This window comes from Musa acuminata, chromosome BXJ3-4 (genome assembly GCF_036884655.1).
Source record: "Musa acuminata AAA Group cultivar baxijiao chromosome BXJ3-4, Cavendish_Baxijiao_AAA, whole genome shotgun sequence".
Classification (NCBI taxonomy): Eukaryota; Viridiplantae; Streptophyta; class Magnoliopsida; order Zingiberales; family Musaceae; genus Musa; species Musa acuminata.
Window position 1 is genome coordinate 19201147 of NC_088352.1, and position 25379 is coordinate 19226525.

Below are 25379 nucleotides of genomic sequence, written 5' to 3' on the forward strand. Positions count from 1 at the left end.
CTTGGGTTTTTTAGTAGCCACCTCCTATTCTCCTCTCCCTTCTCCTCAGATAACAGGCCTGGAGATTTGAGGAGCGTCGTTGCAGCCCTACTGTGTGGATCACCATTAGAGAGGAGGACGCTTGACCTCCTTCATCCACTCTTACAGATCTGTAAGGATTCGGGGATATACGATCTCCCTAGATAACACAACTATCTGTCTCACACGTGATTTTCTGTGTCGCGGGTTTTACGCACCAATCTTCACACGACGACGAACACATATTGAGAAATTTGAGGTTTTTTGTTTTATATTCTTTTGCTGCGCATATGATGTCGCCCTTAGATTTCCCAACACAAAAAGTATGTCAAGCACCTTCGGACAATTTTTAAGGTTCTTAAGGAGAACATTTTGTTCGTGAAAAGGGAGAAGTGCTATTTTGCTCAGACGAAGATCTTATTCCTAGGGCATGGAATCGGTGATGGTTCCATTCAGATGAACAAATCAAAGGTGCAAGCTGTTGCGGAATGACAAACTCCAAAGAAGGTGCCGGAATTGAGATCCTTCTTAGGCTTCGTCAACTTCTATCGACGCTTCATAGCTGGGAATTCGAAGTGCGCAACTCCACTGACGAAGTTGCTGATGGAGCAGCCTTGGAGATGGTCCGACAAATGTGAATCGACATTCCAAGATCTAAATGTTGCTGTGTTAGGAAGAACCGGTGCTCAAATTGTCGGACTATAGAGAGCCCTTCGAAGTCTATCATACATATGCTTCAGACTTCGCTATTGGGAGAGTACTGTTAGGACTCTAGCTAAGAGAGTCCTAATTGAGAGGGACATTCATGTAAAACCTACCTAAGCCGACCCCTATTAAAGAGGTGAAGTGGCCGGCTAGGGTTATGAGGTTATTTCTTAGAGAAGAATAAGGAGTTGTAAAGGAATATGAGTCTTGAGTATGAGTCCTATTAGGAGTTGGTTAGAAGTAGGAGTCTTGATTAGGAGTCCTATTAGGAGTTGGTTACAAGTAGGAGTCTTAAGTAAGAGTCCTATTAGGAGTTAGGGTTTAGAAGCCCTATAAATAGTCATGTATTCCACCTCTTTTCATAAGCAATAGATGAATCTTTTCTGCAACCTTTGAGCAGCAACTTGGAGGGAGGAACCCCTATAGAGTTCCAAGGAGGCCGATCCCCTAAAGAGATCAACCCCAAGTTTAGAATATGTAAGGGTTCTAACACCTGGTATCAGAGCAGCATTCTTGGCGTCTCACTGCCCTTCCACAGCCATCCATCAACCCTCCACAACCGTCCAAAGCAATTCCCACAATTGCTTAAAAGATCGTCGTCGAATTCCGCCATCATCTCCACCACCGCGGATCATCCTTTGATCTCCCCGTGAATTGCAACAGGTTCTGGTTTCCTACCTTACTGCTGCTGCAATTTAGTTATCCTTATTCGAAAATCTAAAAAAAAAAAATTGTTCCTATATTGCTGCATAAACTTTTCGACACAAAGTTTTCATCTCTACGACGAAAGATACATTGTAGAATTCCAACCGCATAGCACCATCTGTTTGATCTTACTACTATACTTTTTCTATCCAAATTTCTACGAAATTTTTATGACATCTTTGAGACTTCATAACAATCGAATTCCCTTTTGTTTCATCAAAAAATTCTCAATATAAACCACTGATCTTTTACGTCCAATCTGCTATACTTAAAAATCCGTGCTGCAGAAAATTTCAGCCGCATATTGTTGCCTTAACCCATCTATTTGCAATCTTTTTTGAATGAAATTTCTTATACACTTCATAGATCATCTTGGCTTCCATCTATGATTGATCTATTAAGAAATTCATCTCTAAAAACGATTTTGTGTTGCTGCAAATTTTCGTCGTAACCCGCTGAAATTTCTCGACGAGAATTCTGCAATCGTGACTTGCACCAATTTCCTTGCTGTTATACTGCCGAAATTTTCTTGATTAAATTAGATATCCTTACTGTCATATAAACTGTGATTTTGCTATCAATTACCTCCTCAATTCTCTCAAGTTTTTGGTGGAAATTACATCGAGAAATCGTTGTTTCTTCGACGACAATTCTACTCTTACAAGACAGCACATACTTGCTACAACTTCCACTTATTTCTATCAAACATTTGCTACCATCTACCACAGATCCAAAACTTTCATCTACAGCCCTAAAACTCCACCAAACCACACCCTCAAACTAAACCCAAAATAGCCACAAAACAAGCTTAAACCGTAGCCTACATCCACCGATCTACCAACCCTTTCGACCATCACCTCTCTCAACCAATACATGCCTTTAACCCGACAACAAAAGAGAGATCTTAACATCACAAATTTGGCGGCATATACTATGGCATCTGAGGAGGTAATCAATGCTAAATTCGAAGCCTTCGAGGCGCTATAGTCGGATAAGATTCGGACGCTCTTTACCGAACTCAAATTGGGCCGACCACTAAGCCCGAAGAAATCACATCAGGGAGAGAGCTTTGCCCAATCGCACCAAGCCCAAAGATATGACTTCCAAAAGAGGGGAAGCTCTATGACCAACCCCAACTATCCTTGCATGAGAGTGGATTTCCCTAGTTGGGAAGGAGACCCGATTGGTTGGATCTCGCGCGCGGAGCGATATTTTCGGTACCATAAAACTGCGGATGCATCTATGGTGAAAATTGCAGCTATACATCTTGAAGGGGATGCTATACAGTGGTTTGACTGGTTTGAACATACTTATGGAGTCCTTTCATGGCAACAATTCAAAAAAGGACTGTTGATCCGCTTCAAACCAACCGATTACGAGAATATTGACGGACAACTAGCAAAGATCCGACAAACCTCTACCATTCAGGAGTACCAAACCAGGTTTGAAAGGTTATCTAATCAAACTCGTGATTGGTCTCAAAAACAGCTATTGAGGACCTTCATTGAGGGCTTGAAGCCGGAGATCCGAGGAGAAGTTAAAGCGCGACAACCATATACGCTTATGGCAGCCATCTCTTTCGCACGACATCAAGAGGAGCAATTGAACCATGAAGCTCAGAGGACTAGGGTCGCTCCTCAACCAGTAATATTGAAGCCGTCAGCCCCCCTACTATCGACCAAGTCCCTACATCAAAGAGGTTAATAAGAGAACAGCTTCGAGAGCGATATGCGAAGGGGTTATGTTGGCATTGTGACGAGCCGTGGAGCTGTAGTAAAGGGAGACTTCTTATGATTGAACCAATAGAAGAAGAGGTCATTGAACATCCAGAAGAGAGCCTTGAATATGAAGAAGAAGATGCAGAAGAAGAGCCACAACCGACCGAAGTTACAGTACATACACTAGCCGGCTACTCAAACCTGCAAACGATGAAAGTTGGAGGCCTTCTCAAACAACAATCGATCATTGTTCTCATCGACACGGGCAGTACTAATAACTTTCTAAAGAGTAAGGTTACTATCCATATGGCCTTACCTATCAAGAATTGCAACAGGTTTTGACGTTATGGTCGCCGATGGATGGATTTTGAAGTATGATCGTAGGCGCCCGCAAGTGAAACTGTTGCTGATCATGAGGCCTTACCAAGAGATAATTGCATATTTCTTCCTTCTCCCTCTTGATGATCATGAGGCCATGCTCATAATTAAATGGTTGACGACATTAGGTGATATTTCTTGGAATTTTATGCAACTAATTATGAAATTTTACAGTAAGGAGAAACAGGTGATACTGAACGGAAAACGTGGGGGCGACGTAACGACGATTTGCACACAACAAATGGAGAAGGTTTTGCATAAAGCATGCAGCAGATTTTTGGTACAACTTGAGCAGCAAACTAAGGGAGAGCCAATAGAATTTGAAGATCCAAACCTACTTCCTTTGCTTGCTGAATTTTCAGATATATTTGACGAACCGTACAACCTACCTCTTACCCGTCGGCATGATCATTATATAACGATTCTTTCAGCAAATACTCGGCCATCTCAATATCTACATCTCCAGAAGGATGAAATAGAAAGGATTGTAAAAGAGATGCTCAAAACAGGAGTTATTCGGCCATGTTGCAACCCCTACTCTTCATCGGTAGTCCTCATACGAAAGAAGGATGGAATATGGCGATTTTGGGTTGATTACCGAGCTCTCAATGGCATAACCATCAAGGATAAATACCCTATTCCAGTAGTAGATAAGTTGCTAGATGAAAGGGATCATAAATCTTCACAAAGCTGGACCTTCGATCCGAGTATCATCAAATACGAGTATGCGAAGAAGACATACCGAAAATCACCTTTTGAACACACAACAACCACTATGAATTTTTGCTTTCTTCAAAAGAAGGTGGAATATCTTGGGCATATCATATCAGAGGAAGGTGTGGCAGTAGACCCCTTCAAAATTGGAGCAATGCAAAACTGGCTGACCTCGAGGAACATAAAATTGCTACATGGCTTTCTGGGTTTAACAGGCTACTACTGCAAGTTCGTGAAAAACTATGGAGATATCAGTGCACCACTTACTTCCTTACTGAAAAAAGATGTCTTCCAATGGTCGAACAGAGCCTCCGCTGCCTTCGACAAACTTAAGGCAGCCATGACGACGACGCCGGTGCTAACACTACCAGATTTCAACCGACCCTTCATTATTGAGGCCGACGCATCTGGAGTCGGAATTGGAGCTATTCTCATGCAAGATGGTCGACCACTCACATACACTAGCAAGGCATTATCTCCCTCCCATCAAAATAAGTCAACATATGATAAGGAGATGCTCACCATTGTGCGCGCAGCAACGAGGTGGAGACCCTACTTAATTGGCCGACGATTTCAAATTAAAACCGACCATAAAAGCCTCAAGTATTTTTTAGAGCGAAAGATATCATCCCCTGAGCAGCAAAAATGGGTAACAAAACTTCTTGGATTTGATTATGAAATAACTTACAAAAAGGAGAAAGAGAATGTTCTTGCAGATGCGCTTTCGCAGCTACCCGAGCAAGTTGAAGTTTCGGCCGTTTCACTTCCGACCAACGACTTTCTTAAGGATATTAAGATGGAATGACAGGAAGATTCAGAGACTAGTACGATTATAAAAAAATTGGAGGAAGCACCAAACCCCATGGCTCATTACAATTGGGACTCAAAAGAATTATACTATAAGGGACGCATTGTGCTTATAATAAATTCTACTTGCATCTTCACGAGCAGATTTTGGACAAAGTTATTCCATATACAGGGTACTAAATTGAAAAGGAGTATGGCATATCACCCACAAACCGACGGCCAGACGTAAGTTGTAAATAGGTGCTTGGAGACAGCCCAAAGCCACCCACCAAATATGACTACCCAAAGAGAACTTCAAACTAAGCCAAGTCCCATTATTGATCGACGGATCGTGACTCGACAACGACGATCCACTACTGAATTGCTAATACAGTGGGTAAACCTACTAACAAAAGATGCCACTTGGGAGAACTATGATGACTTGAAGATCAAATTCCCAAAATTCATGAATCGTCAGCCTCGAGGACAAGGCTGATTTAAAGAGGGTGGGTTTGTTAGGACTCTAGCTAGGAGAGTCCTAATTGAGAGGGACATTCATGTAAAACCTACCTAAGACGACCCCTATTAAAGAGGTGAAGTGGCCGGCTAGGGTTAGGAGGTTATTTCTTAGAGAAGAATAAGGAGTTGTAAAGGAATAGGAGTCTTGAGTATGAGTCCTATTAGGAGTTGGTTAGAAGTAGGAGTCTTGATTATGAGTCCTATTAGGAGTCCTATTAGGAGTTGGTTAGAAGTAGGAGTCTTAAGTAAGAGTCCTATTAGGAGTTAGGGTTTAGAAGCCCTATAAATAGTCATGTATTCCACCTCTTTTCATAAGCAATAGATGAATCTTTTCTGCAGCCTTTAAGTAGCAACTTGAAGGGAGGAACCCCTATAGAGTTCCAAGGAGGCCGATCCCCTAAAGAGATCAACCCCAAGTTTAGAATCTGCAAGGGTTCTAACAAGTACTATTGTAGGAGGGTCACTCGGTGGCTTACGAGAGCCGTAAGCTCAACAAGACCGAGTGGCGGTATTCGTTGCACGAGAAGGAGATAACAGCGGTGGTTCATTGTCTACGAGTTTGGCGGCACTACCTTCTCAAATCGCGATTTGTGCTGAGGACGGACAACATCGTTTTGGGTTATTTCCAAACTCAAAAGAAACTCTCCCCAAAGCAAGCACGATGGCAGGACTTCCTAGCCGAATTTGATATGATAATGAAGTACAAGCCCGGAAGAGCAAATGTCGTAGCCAATGCGTTGAGCCGGAAGGTGGAGCAGGTGAATGCCATGCAACTGGAGGACGAAGGCTAGGCAAGTCAGCTGCACTCCAACTTCCTTTCCAGGATCAGGGATGGACTGTACAGTGATCCCCAAGCAATAACCCTGATGCAACTAATCAAAGAAGGCGAGACACGACGATTTTGGGTCTAAGAGGGACTCGTCTACACAAAAGGGAATATAGTTTATGTTCCTCGAGTGGACAATTTGAGACGTGAACTCTTGAGAGAGTGTCACGATTCTCTTTGGGCAGGACATCCAGGCATCCACCGAATAGTAGCTCTCGTGGAGAGGGCCTTTTACTGGCCGAAGATAGAGATTGATATGGAGGAATATGTTCGAACGTGCCGTACTTGCCAACAATATAAGGTAGAGCAACGGAAGCCAGTGGGACCTTTGAAGTCGTTGCCCATACTAAAAGGTTGTGGGAGAGCATTTCCTTGGACTTCATATCGAGCTTGCCGACAGTATGGGACTCGGATCAATACTCGTGGCAGTTGATCGATTTTCAAAGTAACCAACTTTCATTGCTGCCTACACTATTCAGCAGAGGAGGCAACCAAGCTGATGATGAAGAATGTGGTAAAGTATTGGAGAGTCCCGCACAATATCATCAATGAACAAGACGTTCGGTTCCTTGGACGATTCTAGACCGAGCTATTTAAATTGTTGGGGTCTAAGTTATACTTCTCCACAAGCCTCCACCCCCAGACAGATGGCCAAACTGAAAGGATAAACTCGCTCCTTGAGCAATATCTTCGGCACTACGTGAGTGCCAACCAACGAGATTGGGTGAAGCTGTTGGACATAGCCCTTTTCTCCTACAACAAGCAGCGGAGCTCTACGTCCAACAAGAGCCCCTTCGAGATCATTACAGGACAACAACCTTCGACTCCTCACACCTTAGCTATCAGATATACTAGGAGTAGTTCGTCAGCATATTACTTTACAAAAGAATGACAACAAAATATAGATATTACGCGGGCTTACTTGGAAAAGGTGACCAAAAGATAAGAAGTGAGCAAACTTGGGAAGGCGACTGTAGGAGTTCAAAGTCGACGGTATAGTGTTGGTAAAGCTCCAACTAATATCACTCCACTTCTTTAGGCACAAAGTACACAAATGATTGGTGCACAAGTATGAAGGGCCCTTCCTAATTATCAGTAGGGTGAGCAACGTCTCCTACAAGTTGCAGCTGCCGACATGGCTCAAAATTCACAATGTTTTTCATGCCAATAAATTGAAAGCCTATCAGATCCGCAAGATGCTTCCCGAAGTGTTCCAACTCGACGACACCCCACCAGAGCCTCCTACGAGAAGCGAGTTGAAACCATTTTAGGGATCGCAAGATAAAGCTACCCAATGGAGCTGAGCAGACTAAGTACTTGGTGAAGTGGCGAAAGCTTTCCCGAACCGAAGCCAATTGGGAGCCCGAAGACGTCTTACGACATAAAGAAGCAGTTATCAAAAACTACCAACAAGCGTCGATGATGACATGGGAGTATCTAATTTGCTATAATCTGCTCATATGGACCTTGCTAATGCTATGGTATTTTTTTCAGCCCACAATGTTGCATCATAGTTTTCAACTCAGCCCACTCAAATATGACAGCTCATTTGCATATTCTTTAGATAAAGTTACAACTGTTTCAAGGTGCTTTTCTTCAAAACCAAGGAATACATTAAAGAAGTTGGTTACCAATTGTAAAATACTTAATTTCGAAATTTCCTATGCATGAAGGATTGTTTCATGTATTAGTACTTATTTTGGTGTTTAGGGGTTAAAAAGGGGTTTTAGAAACTGATGATATTGGCAGAAGTTATGTTGAAGTTCTCTCTTAAACTCTGTATCTTTTGGATGCTTCCTTGAGTGGTGAATCTTTTATTTTCAGTTCTGTATCCTTATTTAATTTCCTTGGGGTGGTGAACTTTTTGTATCCCTTTGTGATTTTAAACTTTGTGATGAGCTATTTTTCGATCTTATTGAAGTATTATCGTGAGTTCGTTCCTTTTCTATCAGAAAAAACTTATTCCAGCAAATACTATTGTACTACTAGTTTTTCTTTCGAAATCTATTATGCATTTTACCCCCCCCCAGTATCAGTTTGGTATCAGAGCTAAAGGTTAGAGATCATGGCAAGGCGGAATGGAAAAGATATATTTGGTGAAGGTAGCGACCATGAAGATGATGTTGAGTCGTTGAGGCTGCAGCTATGAAGATTGTTGTGTAGTCTACAAGAAAAAAAATGAAATAATTGAAAAACTTCGAAGTAAAAACAACCAACATGAAAATGTTGTCCAAGAATTTACTTCTGATGATGATACACCTCCTCATCCAAGGGAGTCGAGAAGATTTCGAGCAAGATATGGAGTCCAAGATTAGTGACAAAACAAATACAACCCAAGATTGGATATTTCAGAGTTTGAAGGTAAAATTATTGTTGATGACTTTATTAATTGGCTTAATACAGTGGAATGCATTTTCGATTTTCATGAACCACCAGAACAAAAGAAGGTAAAATTTGTGGCACTTTAAACTTAGACGGAATGCATCTTTTTGGTGAGAAAATATAAAGAAACAAAGAGAACATGAGGGAAAGAGTAAGATCGTGACATAGGAAAAAATAAAAAGGGAGTTGAAGAGAAAATACTTACTTGAAAACTATAGGCAAGAGATCTTTCTTAAAATCCATGATTTTAAGCAAAAAGATCTTGGTATAAAGGAGTATACAGTAGAATTCGATAATCTCATGTTAAAATGAGAGCTTGTGGAACCAAAAGAGCAAACCATTGCAAGATACTTAGGAGGTTTGAAATATGAGATTGCTAAAGTGGTTCAACTACAGTTATATTGTTCTTTAAATGATGTAAGCAAGTTGGCTTTAAAAGTTGAAAAGCAACAGAAGTTTGAAAAGAGTTCTCAGTATAAGTCAAAAGAAGGCTATACAAAAGGAGGAAATTCCAAACCTACTGTCCAAAGCAAGGTGGTATCAAAGGTGCAAGACAAGGGTGAAGGATCTGCTGGCAGCAAATAAACACATAATTCTTCTACGCCAAGTTGTCACGGACAAAATTCTAAACATAATGTTTAATATAATACTTGTGTATGTCCGTGTATTTTGGTTTGTTCATGCTTTGCATAGCATGTAGAGGGACGATCGAAGGCTTAACAACCCCATTTTAGTTGGGTTTGATGGCCGTTTTAGGCTTGTAAATAAAGGTGGTGTCATATGAACAATTATGAGAGATATTCGATCTGTAGTGGACCATTTTAACCCTTTGTTGTGCAACCGTTCAGAGCTTGTAAAGTCTGTTTGTAATTTGCATTGGCTATGAAGTGTTTTCTGAGATGTTTGCTTGTGGATCCCGAGTGAGGCGCTTTCTCTAACCCGTTTTCTCTTTCCTAGGTCCTAAGGGACCATAGGAGGTTTCGGGGAGGCTGACTTTTGCGGACAGACATGCAGGGGTGTCGCACGACTTAGGCAAAACCAGCTAAGTCCGTGACAGATGAATCAGAGCGGGACAAGCACTTATAGAAACACTTGGCATGCAAACGTGAGAGACCTTGCGGGGCTGCGTTGAGGGCAGCCAGCACGCACGACCGTTTGGGGGAAAACGGGCATAGAGATGTAGGGAAAAGGAGTCACTCAAAGGAGCGGACATCTGAGATTGACATTCAGAGGAATAGCCAACCCTTCACGTAAGAGGCACCACGAGAACAAGCAAGCTTGGAAGAATGCATAGCGCACAAAGGTTGGGATGGCTGAGTTCAAGCTACGGCTCGATATTGACAACTATACTTGATGGTGCTCAAGGCAAGCGAGACGCTTGGTAAAGGATGTGACCATGCAAGGTGGAATGAGTTGCTCAGCGACCGAAAGAGTTGTGCAAAGCTCACAGAGGTGAAGGGGAATTGTTAACTCGAAGAATTTGGTACTCATGCAAGGGCTTCTTTGCGGACGATGGAATGTTCGCGACCATCCCAAAGCGACCGAAACTCGGTACCATGGAGCATTGAAATTTTCTCTTCGGCATGGGAATGATATGTCTGTAGGAGGCTGAAGTGTGCAACGAGTTCAGGATTTTGCTATGCCTTGAGTGGTGCAGCGGGGGCTGTATTGACATGTAGTCGTAATCTAGCAAGTGCGTTTGCAAGAGACAAAACAATGCACAGTTTGTTCAGCAAGTCAGAGTAGTCCAAGGGGATGGTGGTCCCCGAAACTTTTAGAGAGAAGGAAGCGAAGAGAGAAGTTGCCCCAACGGGATAGATATCCAGGAGGGATAAGCCCCGACTCTTCAGAGGAAGAACCATGTGCAATAGACCGCACATGTTGAGGAGGAGGACCTCAAAAACAACAACTCCACGAAGCTTAATGGACCGAGCGAGCAGCGAGGAGTCATCGCATGATCTCGCTTGAGAGAATGCATTGGTGGATGCATTGCGAGATCACGTGGGGGAGCGACTTAAGGCAACACAAATGAAGGCACACTTGGAGTCGATATGGAGATTGGACTCAATGGAGGGCTGACCCATAGAATGGTGGGCGTGAGGGCCACCATCAACTTGATGCAAAAAGGAGCGGAGCAACTTGGGTGTAACTTGGCGAAGTACCCAAGCCGCATGAAGGGAGCCAACATAGAAGATGGAACATGGAGCGGAGGCACAGAGCTTCCCTTGGACAGAGGCCAAGGACATGAACTCTTGCAGAGGCAAGAGCGCGATCATGTCGTTCCATGAGTCCTTCATTCTGATGGAGCAGACTTATCTTGCATGGTGCCAAAGACGAAGGGAGGTTCTCGGCACATGCACCTTATCTCGAAGAAGCATTTGATGGAGGAACTAAGGCGACTCAACTTGCGGAGGCAAAGTTGGGTTCAGAAGGCCTTGGCACGAGGCAAGAGGACGCGGAGGAGGGTACTCTTGAAGAATATGCCACAGTGTTGCCATTCAAGTTGCCATGAAGGAAGCAGTGCGCAGCGGAGATTGTGCTGGTAGGGCAGAGGCCCAAGATCCAAACAATGGTACACTAATTTCAGCAAAGTCGATGGACTTCGGGAGCTACTAGGCGACGGATTGTCCTACAGCTGTGTTTCGTTTGAGTGTGACCCGAGAGCGGGTGGACGAAGGTCGATTGCCAAAGGAGCGAACAAAATCGAAGGTGGAAGAGGCCCTACGATGTGTTGGCAGAGGCCACTCATGGAGGGATCACAATTCGAGTTCATCCCACAATGATCAGAATGCAATGGAGATATCACTAAGAGGCGACATGGTGCAGCGGATCGTGGTGGAACAGTTCGTGGCAATGCGATACACACGAATCTAGTCCCGTGAGGGACTAGATCATACGGAGGTATGATCGGGAGCTACTGGGAGCTCCACTTCGGTGAACAACACGACGACAAAAAGGACTATGGATTTAAGGAGTGAAAGCCAAGGTACCGCAGAGGCAGGTCTTCCATACGTGCATCGAATTTTGTATCGGATGAAAGCCTTGATCATTAGCATATGGGGGCTGTGTACTCAGTGATTTAAAAAGCGCTAGGCGCCAAAAGGCGCCAAGGTCCAAAAACGCCTGAGGCGCTAGGCGCTCGCCCGAGCGAAACGAGACGCTAAAATATAAAAATATATAATATAATTAATAAATATAATTATTTAAAATTTTAAATAAAAATATGCTATTAAATTAAGAAAATCTAAGATACAAAATCACAATGTCACATTAACAAAAAGTTCCAAATTCAAAACAATAAAATTTTACATCAAAGTTATTCATCATAATCAATATTATCGTCATTTTCACACAAATCATTTTCATTGAATTCGTCTTCTTCCTCTTGTCCTTCGATTCCTTCCTCTTCATCAAGATATGTTTCATTCTCTATGTCTTCAACAATAACAGGAGCTGAGCTTGATGTTTTTGCACTCATTTTTCTCTTTGACATCTGTCTTGTATATGTTTGTAATTCTCCAACACCTGAAGCTCTTCCCACATCTCCCCATGTCAATCTATCATCTTCAAATACAAGTTCGTCTTTAGCATCTTGCAAGTTAACACCCATTTCTCCTACTAACCACTCATTTGAATCATCAATATCTTGAAATGAGATTGAATCCAATCTATTTTGCAAATCATGACGAGTCTTCAAAGCTTGATTATACTTTATATAAACAAGATCGTGCAATCGTTGATGTTCTAACCGATTTCTTCTCTTCGAGTGAATCTGTCATGTCATATAATTTAAAAATATATTAATACATATATCTAAATAAATAAATTAATTAAAACAAAAATATTTAGTAATGCTTACATGCTCAAAGACACTTTAGTTTCGCTCATAACCCGAAACACTACATGTTAAACTAAGTACTTTAATAGCAAATTGCTGTAAGTTCGGGGTGGAATTTTCAAATAAACTCCACCATTTAGCTGCAAAATTTATGTTATTATTAGCAATAACATAGTAACATAATATATATGAAATTAATTATATCAAATTATTAATACCTAGAGACGTAGTTGACCTAGATCGAACGGCAATTGGAATTCCAAAAAGACCTTCGGCATTTTTATATAAAGATAATTCATGAATAATCTTATCTTGAATCTCAAGGCTGGGAACTATTCTTGTAACGCACTAATATAACCCACCTAAAACTTCTGCATCAAATCCAACAGATTTAATCTTATAAAAGAATTCAGGGTTTAAATAATATCCTGCTGCATGTAAGGGACGATGAAGTTGACAATTCCATCTTTCGTCAATGATTGTAAAAATTTTCTCATATTTTTCTTCATTTTCATTAAAAGATCTTTTAATCGTCTCCTTTGCTCTATCCATAACTTCATAAATATATCCCATTGCAGGCTTATTTTCATTATCCACCAACCGAAGGACTCGAATAAGAGGGCCCATTACCTTTAATATATAAACTACATGATTCCAAAAGGATGGCATTAAGATGATATCAACAGCCCTCTTGCCTTTTGCTTCTTTTGCCCATTTGCTTGTCACCCATTTCTCAGAGGTAAATATATTTCTCAGAGTATGTTTTTGACGATGCACGCTCTGTAATGTCAAGAATGAAGTCGCAAATCGGGTGACACCATGTCTCACTAATTCTTTATTCCCTGTAAATTCTCTCATCATATTCAAAGCCCCAATGTGATTATAAAGAAATCCAACAACAAAAATTGCCCTTTCTAAGGTTTTCTTGATTTTTAAGATATTTCCAATATCCTCCAACATTAAATCAATACAATATGCTGCACATGGAGTCCAATACAAGTGTTGTCTTTTTTATTCAAGCAATTTACCTGAGACAAAGGATAACAAAAATGATAAGACTTAAGAGTTTAACACACTTAATTGAAGATCAAATAATTAACAAAATCAAAAGATGAATATTACCAGCTAAAACATAGTTACTTTCATTGTCGGTTATGATTTGAACAATATTTTGTTCTCCAATTTCTTCCACGAAGTTGTCAAGTAAATCATATATCTTGTCTCCAGATTTTACAAAAGATGAAGCATCTATTGACTTCACAAACATAGTCCCTAAAGAACAATTAACCATAAAATTAATTATACTCCTGCGCCTCCTGTCAGTCCAAACATCTGACATAATAGAGCAACCATGTGTTGCCCATGATTCTTTATGACCCTTTAGTAAGTCATTTGTATAATTCAACTCTTTTTGCAGCAATGGAACTTGCATCTCATAATAACTTAAGGTTTTAATCCTGCACCATATCTTCCAATAGCTTCAATCATATCCTTAAAACTGTCTAAACGAGTTGTACTAAGAGGAAGACCAGCCTGATAGAAGAAGCGAGCAATGTGCTGAATTGTTCTTCCTCTTATTTCTTTATCACAAGCATCACTTATATTTGTTTGTCTAAATTTTGAGCCTCCTGCTTGCCCTTGTTGTTTCTGGGATCCTTGAAGCATATATAGATTCATCGGTCCTTTTTTACCTTTCTTAGTACTTATAACTTCTTTTCCTTTTTTGTCGTATACTCTTTTTTCACTTGGGTTAATACTCATAGAATAATCTTCTTCTTCATCCCTGAGATGTTCAACATTGTCTTTTGGTAAATTCCCGTAAGATTCATTCTTTTGTGTCTTTTTTTCATTCATATAACTCAGCAACTCTTCTTTTACCTCAGGTGGACATTTTTTGCAAGCTGCTGCATTCTTGAAATTTCCTACTAGATGTTGTTTTGTACGAAAAATACCACCTCTGGTAGTCTTATCGCAGAATATGCAAGTCACTGCATTAGAATCTTTCGGATCCTTCAAATAATTATACTTCCATGCAGAATCTTTTTTTGATACCATTGGAGACTCTATTGAGTTGCTCTCTACACTTGCCATTTATACTAAAACCTAACAATAATTTCAAGTAAATAAAAATTAACAACATTAAATTCAAAATAATATATTATTAATCTATTAACAGTATTGAAAATTAATCATTTCAAAATTCAAATAAATTTAATATTAACAGTATAAGCCTGCTGACGGAGAAACGAGGAAGCAGCGGCGAGCGACAACAACGGTAGCTGGAAAGAGAGCGGGAGCGACGAGCAGCGGGAGGGCTCGCGGGAGACGCGAGCAACGGGAGGCGCGAGCAACGACAGCAACAGCGGGAGCAGGAGCGACGAGTAGCGAGAGGCGCGAGCGGCGACAAAGGCAGCGTTTGCGAGCAACGACAGCGACGAGCGGCGACAACGGCAGCGTTTACGAGCAGCGACAGCGGCGAGCAGCGAGATCGGGATCGGGATCGGGAGCGGCAGCGACGGCGGGTTAGGGTTGGGTAAGGGTTATATCGGTTTAGTTAGTTCGATTGAACCAACTAACAACCGAACTAGGACCGAACCATACCTAAAATCCTGGTTCGGTCGCCTTGGTTTACGTAGGAGCTCGCCCGAAGCGCCCAGTGCCTGGGCTCGGGCGAGCGCCCAGGCGGCGCCTGTTTGAAGCGCGCCGCATGGGAGATTAGTGAGGCGCTCGGGCCTCGCCTCGCCTCGCCCGAGCGCCTTTTTCAATCACTGTGTGTACTACCAAGGAAAAAGTTCGAATGCAAGTACCAATGAGTCCCATGAGAGGGACTTGATCATGCAGAGGTATGATCAAAGCAGCTAGAGAGTTGGACTGTTCCAGAGCCTATATTCGATTAAGGGAGCCCGGCAAGTCAGAGGACAAGGTCGAGTAAGCGAATGTTGCTACCAAGGAAGCTAAGGAGAACAGAATCGATGCAAACCTTACAACATGATGGCAAAGGCCATTTATGGGAGTTGCAGTCTGTCTTTCCATCGACAGAGGGGAACTGCATGGAGAACACAAAGGTGTTGAAGCAAGGGGTCGAAAGGGGCGAGGAAGCGACGATGAGTCCAGAGGGACTTAGCTACCCAAAACAAAGCATCGGTTAGAATAGAGGTGAACTCGAAAGAGTGCCACAGAGGCAGATCTACCGATTGTGAAAAAAAGGGATGTAGATGCAAGGTAATGGATAGTAGGGTCATGGGCATGGCAGTGCCATGGTACCACAGAGGCGGGACTTCCGTGAAGTCATCGATCCCTTGCTCTCATGGAGGGAGAGCGCTTGGTCGTGAAAGGGGCCAAGGAGGTGGAGCATGCAGAGGCAAACTCCAAGTATCGAGACAAGGCTGAAGGGCAAAGGCCAAGGAACTTCGTAAGACCGATGTCAACGAGCTTCTCATCAAGATAGCCGAAAGTGAAGGACTTCGGGGGTGTAAGAGTGCACAGCCAAGGAACGAAGCAGGCAGTACGCGGTGTTGTACCTTTGCTACTCAGAGGAGTAGGCGACAGGGTTGATGGAGAAGACGGTACAATCCCAAAGGCAACCAAAAGTTCGATGACATTCCAGAAGTTGAGGTAAAAACTTCCTGCATTCCAAAAGTTCAATAGCATTGAGAAGGTGAATCATAGTAGTTAACTCAATGCAAGAAGTGCAAACACTTCGAGTGCTTCAGAAGTGTGAGCAAAGAACAAGCGAAGGTCAGTAACCAGCTCGATACATGAAGTACAACCCTTGTGGAGGCGTACGAAGTCAAGTAACAATTGTCTTCTCAACTCTTAAGAGAATGGGCGAAACCGAGTACCCCAATTCTCTTATCTATCCAGCAAAGGAGCTCTGCACAGGTTCAAAGACCCTTCGAAGATAATAGAAGACAATAGTTGTCAAATCCTCACTAATGGTGATCAGTGCTACTGAGAATAGATTATCTGCTTCATTTCCCAACAGAATGCCAATCGAAAGCGGAAGTGATGCGAATCTACTTAGAAGTGACAACTAAGTGAAAGAAGAGTCGATGGGCAAATTTTGTGGAGGAAGGACCCAAAACTTCAGAAGTTTGTGAGACGATGCTCGTTAAAACTCTAACAAGCATCCACCCAGTTCAAGCAGCATGAGGCATTTGAGAGACTGCGCATAATAAGGATGGTCTTTTCCTTTATCCAGTGATTTAAAAAGGCGCTCGGGCGCTCACCTAAGCGCTCGGGCGAGGTGAGGCGAGGCCCGAGCGCCTCGCTTCACTTCCAGGCGGTGCGCTTCAAAGAGGCGCCGCCTGGGCGCTCGCTCGACCCCAGGCGCTGGGCGCTTCGGTCGAGCGCCTGGGTTAAACCAGGCGATCGAACCAGGATTTTAGGTCTGGTTCGATCTCCGGTGGTTAGTTGGTTCAATCGAACCAACTAAAATCGATATCAGCTGTCGCACCCCAACCCTAACCCTGCTCGTTGTCGCTGCCGCTCCCGCTCTCGCTGCTCGCCGTTGTCGCTGCTTGCAACCGCTGTCGCTCCCGTTGCTCGCCGCTCCTGCTCCCGCTGCCCACTGCTCGCTGTTGCTGATGTCGCTACTAGCCACTACTGTTGCCGCTCGCCGCTCCTGCTCCCGCTGCCGCTGCCTCCTTACACTCCCACTGCAGCTGCCTCCTTACACTATCGCTGCCTCCTTACACTCCCACTGCCGCTACCTCCTTACACTCCTGCTGTCGCTGCCTCCTTACACTCCCGCTGCCGCTGCCGCTTCCTCTTTTCTCAGTCAGCACCCCCTTACACTCTTCCTTCTTCTCCTTCTGTATACTGTTAATATTGTTAGGTTTATTTGAAATTATTAATTTTCAATACTGTTAATAGATTAATAATATATTATTCTTAATTTAATAGTATATTTTTATTTAAAATTTTAAATAATTATATTTATTAATTATATTATATATTTTTATATTTTAGTGCCTCGCTTCGCTCGGGCGAGCGCCTTGGGCGTTTTAGGACCTTAGCGCCTTTTGACGCCTAGCGCTTTTTAAATCACTGCCTTCATCTGATAGATCCGTAGGAACCAATAGGGATCAACACAACTCAGCCAACCCCACACTAGAGTCAGAGTCATTAGCGAGTTGAAGCAGCATAGTGGATCAAAAGTTTGACTACTCAACAACAACAGCGGAGAGTAACTAAGAGCCAAGATGTGTATTGCAGTTGAAGCAAAAGATTAAAGACTCAACGAAGGCGAGGAGTTGTAGTGTCGGCAAAGGCTTCGACGAGGACGTTAAAGGAATAAGCGGGGGAGAATGTCACGGACAAAATTCTAAACAGAATGTTTGATGTAATAGTTATGTATGTCCGTGTATTTTGGTTTGTTCATGCTTTGCACAGCATATAGAGGGACAATCGGAGGCTTAACAACCCAATTTTAGTTGGGTTTGATAATCGTTTTAGGCTTGTAAATAAAGGTGGTGTCATATGGACACTTGTGAGAGATATTCGGTCTATAGTGGACCATTTTAACCCTTTGTTGTGTAACCGTTCAGAGCTTATAAAGTCTGTTTGTAATTTGCATTGGCTATGAAGTGTTTTCTGAGATGTTTGCTTGTGGATCCCGAGTGAGGCGCTTTCTCTAACCCGTTTTCTCTTTTCTAGGTCCTAAGAGACCATAGGAGGTTTCGGGGAGACTGACCTTTGCGGATGGACACGCAGGGGTACCGCACGACTTAGGCAAAACCAGCTAAGTCCGTGATAAAGTGGTCGAAAATGCTTTAAATGTCATGGTTTTGGGCATATTGCTTCAGATTGTCCAAATAGGAGGATTGTAACTTTGGTTGAAGATCATAGTGATGGAGGAGAAGATGAAGCCGACGACGAACCAAAATATGATAATGATGAGGAAGAGGTTACTTATGCTGATCATGGTTTGTCTATTGTACTGCAACATAGCTTACAAGTGTCCTATGTGGTCGAGGATGAAAGTTGAGTGAGAAAGAATGTGTTTCACACTAAATGCACTTCTCTTGGCAAGGTGTGCTTGGTGATCATCGATAGAGGCTACTTTAAGAATGTGGTATCTTTGGAGATGGTGCAGAAGCTAAAGTTAGACACAATCCCTCATTCACATCTATACCAATTATTTTGGCTATAGAAAGAAAATGATATCAAGGTAACTAAAAGATATTTAGTTTTCTTTTCTATTGGAAAGTATTATAAAGATAAAAAATATGGTGTGATGCTGCTCTTATGAACGCTTGTCATTTGCTGTTGGGAAGACCTTGACATAATGATATAAGGTTGTTTTATGATGGTTACAAATATACTTATTCTTTTAAAGTGAATGAAAAGAAGATTATTTTAGCTCCATTACAACCTTCGAAAATCAGTGCACCAAAGAAGGATGTTAGCATTTTTATGTCCTATGGTAAATGCAAAGGTAAATTAGACAGGGGTGGTCATGTTTTGGCTCTAGTGGTAGTAGAGGAGGATGAACAACACAAGGAGACACCAGCAATCATGAAACCAATCTTGGAGGAGTTTCAAGATGTACTAGAAGAGATTCCACATGGCCTTCCACCTTTGAGAGATCCAATATCACATTGATCTTATTCCGAGGGCTATTCTACCTAATAAAGCAACATATAGAATGAGTCCTAAGGAGCATAAAGAACTTCAAGGGCAAATGGATGAGTTAGTAAAAAAGGGATTAATTCGGAAGAGCATGAGTCCTTGTGCGGTTCCAGCCTTGTTGGTGCCTAAGAAGGATGATTCTTACAGAATGTGTGTAGATAGCCGCACCATTAACAAAATCACAGTGGATTATCGTTTTCCTATTCCAAGGTTAGATGATTTATTTGATCAATTCTGTAGTGCTTCTATTTTCTCTAAAATTGATTTGAGGAGTGTTTATCACCAAATAAGAATGAGGCCTGGAGATGAGTGAAAAACAACATTTAAAACTAGAGAAGGCTTATATGAATGGTTGATTATGTCATTTGGGCTATCTAATGCTCCTAGCACTTTCATAAGATTTATGAATCATATACTTAAGTCATGCATTGAGACTTTTGTTGTGGTTTACTTTCAAACCATAACTAATCAACTTTCTGTTTCACAGGTCCTTCGGGACCTGTACGAGATTGCAACTAGGCTGACCTTTTGCGGACACATATGTCGCAAGGGCGCCTCATGACTTAGGCAATCCCAGCTAAGTCCGAGGAGTTGGCGCAAGGGTGCTTCACGACTTAGGCAACTCCAGCTAAGTCCGTGACTTTGCTGCAAGTGTACCTCACGACTTAGGCTATTCCAGCTAAGTCCGTGACAGAGCGGTGATAGTGGCAACAGCAACAATGGCGATGAGCAGCGACAACAACGACAAGCAGCGACAGTGGCAACGGTAGTAGAGAACAACGACAATGAAAAGAGGCAACGATAGCGGAGAGAGGCAACAACAGCAGAGAGGAAATGTCAACAACAAAATCGCGAGCAGGGTTAGGGTTGGGGAAGTCGCGAGAGGGATGCTGGGAGGCTCATATCGGTGCTTTAGTTGGTTTGATTGAACAACTAAAGCACCGGAGACCGAACCAGACGTAAAACATTGGTGTGATCGCCTGGTTTAACCCGGGCGCTCGCCCGAAGCGCTCGGCGCCTGGGCTCGGGCGAGCGCCCAGGCGACACCTCTTTAAAGCGAGGCACTCGGGCCTCGCCTCGCCTCGCCTCACCTCTCCCGAGCGCCTATTGAAATCGCTGGACCAAACAAGTAGTTAGGAATTTAGTGTACATATCTATAGATTGAAGTATTTTTCAGCATAAGAGCATACATAAGGTTTGAAAAAGAAATAAATCAGATTAGATACAGACATGCATACGTCCTGGCATCTAGAAATGAATGCTTAACTGACCTGCAAAGATGATATTCCACCCCAAGCCCTTAGAAAGTCACCTTCATCGAATAACTTGAGTTCTGGTATAGACGGTGAATGATCAGAGCTCAACATATCAATATGTCCATCCTGAAACCCAGTTGTAAAACATGTAACAGAATAACTCTTAGAAACAAAAATTGCATCATAAAATTAACATACGATTAATGCCTCCCACAGATTTTGCCTATTGGTCACATCTCGTATAGGTGGAGCACATTTAAATCGAGTATCCCCATCTGCAATTTCTTCAGCTGCAAATGCCAGATAATGAGGGCAAGTTTCCACACTTATACTAGCACCATTTGGTCCATTTCTTTTTTCATCCTGAATAAAAAAAAAGGTGGCACATTTGAGTATAAAATGAATTTTAACTATTAAATGAGATGCAGAAAAGTGGGCTGATTATAGTTTCAAAAATAGAAAACTTGCATGAACAAATGCATTGTCTTGCAAGGATGAAACAAACTCAGAATAGTGTATAAGACATGATGACAATATCCATTTCCAGTGCCAGCACTCTTAGCAGTTCTTAGTGGCCGGATTGACATGTCCGATCTGTTCCGGCATGTCTGATATGCATTCAAATTGGGCATCTGAAAACAACTTGAGAAGGTCCATTGAGATGTGCAGTCTTTCAAACCCATGCACTATGCAATAGTATGCGATATGCATAACAATTAGCCCTATTATTCTTCGTATATAATAAGGATTGATATGGTTGAAACTAGAAAGAAGGATACTCAAGTGCAGCATTACACATTTTTACAACATGTGAATAATTTAAGAGCAAACTTTAATCAATAGCTCGAGATCAAATTAAATCCAGAAAAAGGAAAGGAAAAAAGATAATAAGTGGCACATATACATGTTTATATACCTCAATCAGATCTAGTGAAGCTTTTGCATCTGACAAATGAACAATATGAACATGAGCTCCTTCTGCTTGACCTCCAGTTTTTGTATCCTGTGCTACTGCTAGCAAGTCCTTAATAGCTGCTTCCTCCCTGAAAAGAAAATTGCAGCTAAACAAGTCACCAACTTATGTTACAAATTAGGTGTATTCATCTCAATTCTACTCTCAAACATGCAAAAGACTTATGAAAGAAGGGTTTATTTCCCATAATGAATTTGAACTAAAATGATGTGCTTCTAGTGGATAGATGAACCTAGTGAAGTGTCATTATTGATATGTCTCAAAGACAGAAACGGATTCCGAAGGATTGAGACCACAAATTCAGCACATTGATTTGCTTGGAAGTTAGAAAAGCCCAGATATGAGAGGATATCACCAAAGTAAACACATACATATACATACACACCTAGATAGAGAAAAAGGGGCATGCATGGTGTGGTGAGGCGAGGGGGAGGTTTGTTGCACTATAAAGGTTCTAATATAAGATGATTAAGTTAATGTGAGCTTGTATTAACCAACTTTTATTCTGTACTATGAGATGGGCCACTGGGTATATAATGATGTGGACATGACATCAAGACCATGTTATGAAGTTTTACAAATCAACATACGATATTGACAAAAGTAAATGATGTTCAACAAAAGAAACAAATTATCATGTAATTTTCTCCCAACAATATATATGTTTCTTGCCCCTGAAGAAGGTTCTTCAATGATTAATAAGTCCTCTCCATCACCTTTCCAGAATCAGATAGAAAGTCGGAGGGAGGGAGGGAGATAAAGAGGTAGGTAAAGAATACAGACTTTGGAAAAATAATGGACAAGGACCACAAAACACTTTTTCATAAACAATGAAAAGGAGGATGTGGCAGAGGCAGACCATATCATTTCAGAAGATCATAACATAATCAAAACATTTAACATTCAATTTCTAGATGCATTGATCAAGACCTGTTACACAGTTCACGGTTATAGTTTACACTAGTGAACTCTTCAGAATGCTAATGATATTCTTTTCAGCATTCAGCTCTAAATGCAAATGGTGTCCTCTACAAAACAAAAGCATGCTGTAGGTTACCATGATGGTGGCCTGGACTTAAGGTATGTTGCATAGGACCGATAACTGGGATCATCATCAAGAAGTCCTTCATTGTTTTTGGAATCCAAAACTACCTCTGCATGCACAAGCAAGGGTCTCTTGAACTTGGCCAAGACATATAAACCCTCCTACAGAAGTAACGAAAAAATTAAAAATGAGAAAACATAGCAAAATAAACAGATGGGTGTCAGCTTAACAAGTTAAAATCTCAAAATAAAATAAATATTTTCCTTTGGTTTTTGCATTCATATGGTTGATTTTAGAGAACAACATCCATTGACAATGATTTCGAGGAGGATTAAGAAGGGCTGATTTTAGATGAATTTTGATTGATTTATACTTAGAATGGTAGTAGATTACGAATTTTTATTTAATATTATTTTCAGACAGAATTTTCATCCTTAATCATAATAGCTATTCTTGGGCATCTGAGATCTTAAGATTATTTAGTGTTTAGATTAATTATATCACACAGATAGGCAATTTTTACCTATTAGAAACATATTTTGATTGTTATAGAGTTCATTATTAATATAAGTTTGTGGAATGATGATATCAGCTTATCTCCTACAATTCTGAATATAAATACCTGTGTAGCCTTGATGTTACTCCTGGAGACTGTTTTTTATGCAATTAATCTAGTGATGGTTTACTTCATTCTTGTTTTCATCTCTCTTTTTCTTCTTTGAGAGTCCTTTTCTCCTCAAATTGGAAAAAAATCACGGTAGGAGAGTTATATCCTGTAACTGGTCAAAGCAAAAGTCCTACATAGTTGATATGTCTTATTAAGATACAATTCTAAAAGAATTATATAAGTCCTAGATACTGAAGGCTTCTTACAAGAATATCAACCTTCTTTTTAGTAGAATGCACCTACTAAGTATCTGATAAATTTCTCTTTCACTTGATGGGTCAGTTCCAAGTACATTGCTACTGAATCTTGATACAGCAAAGTATACAGTGTTTGAAGGTACCTTTTATTCACACACTCCATTCCTTTTTAATATTTCATATCTATGAACTTTCAAACTTTGTCCTTCAACATCACCATCCATACCTAACATAAACAAGACCTCCTCCATTATTTGGTTTTTCTGCCATGTTAGAAGAGAAGAACATTAACAAATTTGACAATTGGAAATGTGTGTGCCTAAAAAGATAACTATATATTTAATTAACTTGATAAAGGCTACTTTAGAAAGGTTTGCACAATTAGTTCTTCATCACATCTTTCTTGTTTCAGGTACATGACCAGTTAACATGTCTAACATAAGCCCCTCCTTTTCATGGCTTGCCTCCCAAATCTTAGTTGAGCTACCATGTCTCTTCCTAAGAAGCTCATACTGACCCTGTATCACGGACAAAGTTCTAAACAGGATATTTAATGTAATACTTATGTATGTCCGTGTCTTTTAGTTTGTTCATGCTTTGCACAGCATGTAGAGGGACGATCGAAGGCTTAACAACCCTATTTTAGTTGGGTTTGGTGGCCTTCTTAGGCTTGTAAATAAAGGTTGTGTCATGTGGACACTTGTGAGAGATATTCGGTCTGTAGTGGACCATTTTGACCCTTTGTTGTATAACCGTTTAGAACTTATAAAGTCTGTTTGCAATTTGCATTGTCTATGAAGTGTTTCCTGAAAGATTTGCTTGTGAATCCCGAGTGAGGCGCTTTCTCTAACACGTTTTCTCTTTTGTAGGTCCTAAGGAACCATGGGAGGTTTTGGGGAAGCTGACCTTTGCGGACGGACACGTATAGGTGCCGCACGACTTAGGCAAAACCAGTTAAGTCCATGACAGATGGTATCAGAGCGAGACAAGCACTCATAAAAACACTTGGCATGCAAATGGCTGACCTAACGGGGTTGCGTGTACTGACTGTCCTAGGGAAAAGGAGTCGCTCGGAATAGCGAGCATCTAAGATTGACATTCAGAGGAATGGCCAACCCTTCGCGCAAGAGGCACCACGAGAACAAGCAAGCTTGGAAGAATGCGTAGCGCACAAAGGTTGGGATGGCTGAGTTCGAGCTACGGCTCAACGTTGACAACTACACTTGATGGTGCTCAAGGCAAGCGAGACGCTTGGTAAAGGATGAGACCATACATGGTGGAATGAGTTGCACAATGACCGAAAGAGTTGTGCAAAGCTCATAAAGGTGAGGGGAATTGCTAACTCGAAGAATTCGGTACTCATGCAAGGGCTTGTATGTGGACGATGGAATGTTCGCGGCCATCCCAAGGCGATCGAAACTCGGCGCCATGGAGCATTGGAACTTTCTCTTCGACATGAAAAGGATACGTCCGTAGGAGGCTGAAGTGTGCAGCGAGTTCAGCATGTTGCTAGGCCTTGAGTGGTGCAGCGGGGGCTGTATTGACATGGAGTCGCAATCTAGCAAGTGCGTTTGCAGGAGGCAGAACAATACATAGTTTGTTCAGCAAATCGAAGTAGTCCAAGGGGACGGTGGTCTACGAAACTTTCAGAGAGAAGGAAACGAAGAGAGATGTTGCTCCAACGGGATAGATATCTAGGATGGATAAGTCCCAGCTCTCTAGAGGGAGAATCACGTGCAATAGACCGCACATGTTGAGTAATACCTCAAAAACAACAACTCTATGAAGCTAAATGGACCGAGCGAGCGGCGAGGAGTCGTCGCATGTTTTCGCTTGAGAGAATGCATTAGTGGATGCATTACGAGATCAAGTGGGGGAGCGACCCAAAGCAGCAACACAAACGAAGGCACACTTGGAGTCGATATGGAGATCAGACTCAAGGGAGGGCTGACCCGTGGAATGATGAGCACGAGGGCCACCATCAACTCAATGCAAAAACGAGGAGCGGAGCAACTTAGG

At 41.8% G+C, this 25379-nt stretch overlaps 1 protein-coding gene across 3 annotated transcripts in view; it reads right to left on the minus strand.

Moving 5' to 3' along the window:
- The window catches only part of LOC135634831 (probable allantoinase), a 44967-nt gene that overhangs the window by 11351 nt on the left and 8237 nt on the right, over positions 1 to 25379 (minus strand). For all 3 annotated transcript variants that reach the window (XM_065145480.1, XM_065145478.1, XM_065145479.1), the window contains exons 9-12: positions 22509 to 22657; positions 21395 to 21521; positions 20677 to 20841; positions 20494 to 20604 (exon numbers count right to left, since the gene is read on the minus strand). In XM_065145480.1, the coding sequence (XP_065001552.1) occupies positions 20494 to 20604; positions 20677 to 20841; positions 21395 to 21521; positions 22509 to 22657 (552 nt within the window). The remainder of the gene's footprint in view (positions 1 to 20493; positions 20605 to 20676; positions 20842 to 21394; positions 21522 to 22508; positions 22658 to 25379) is intronic.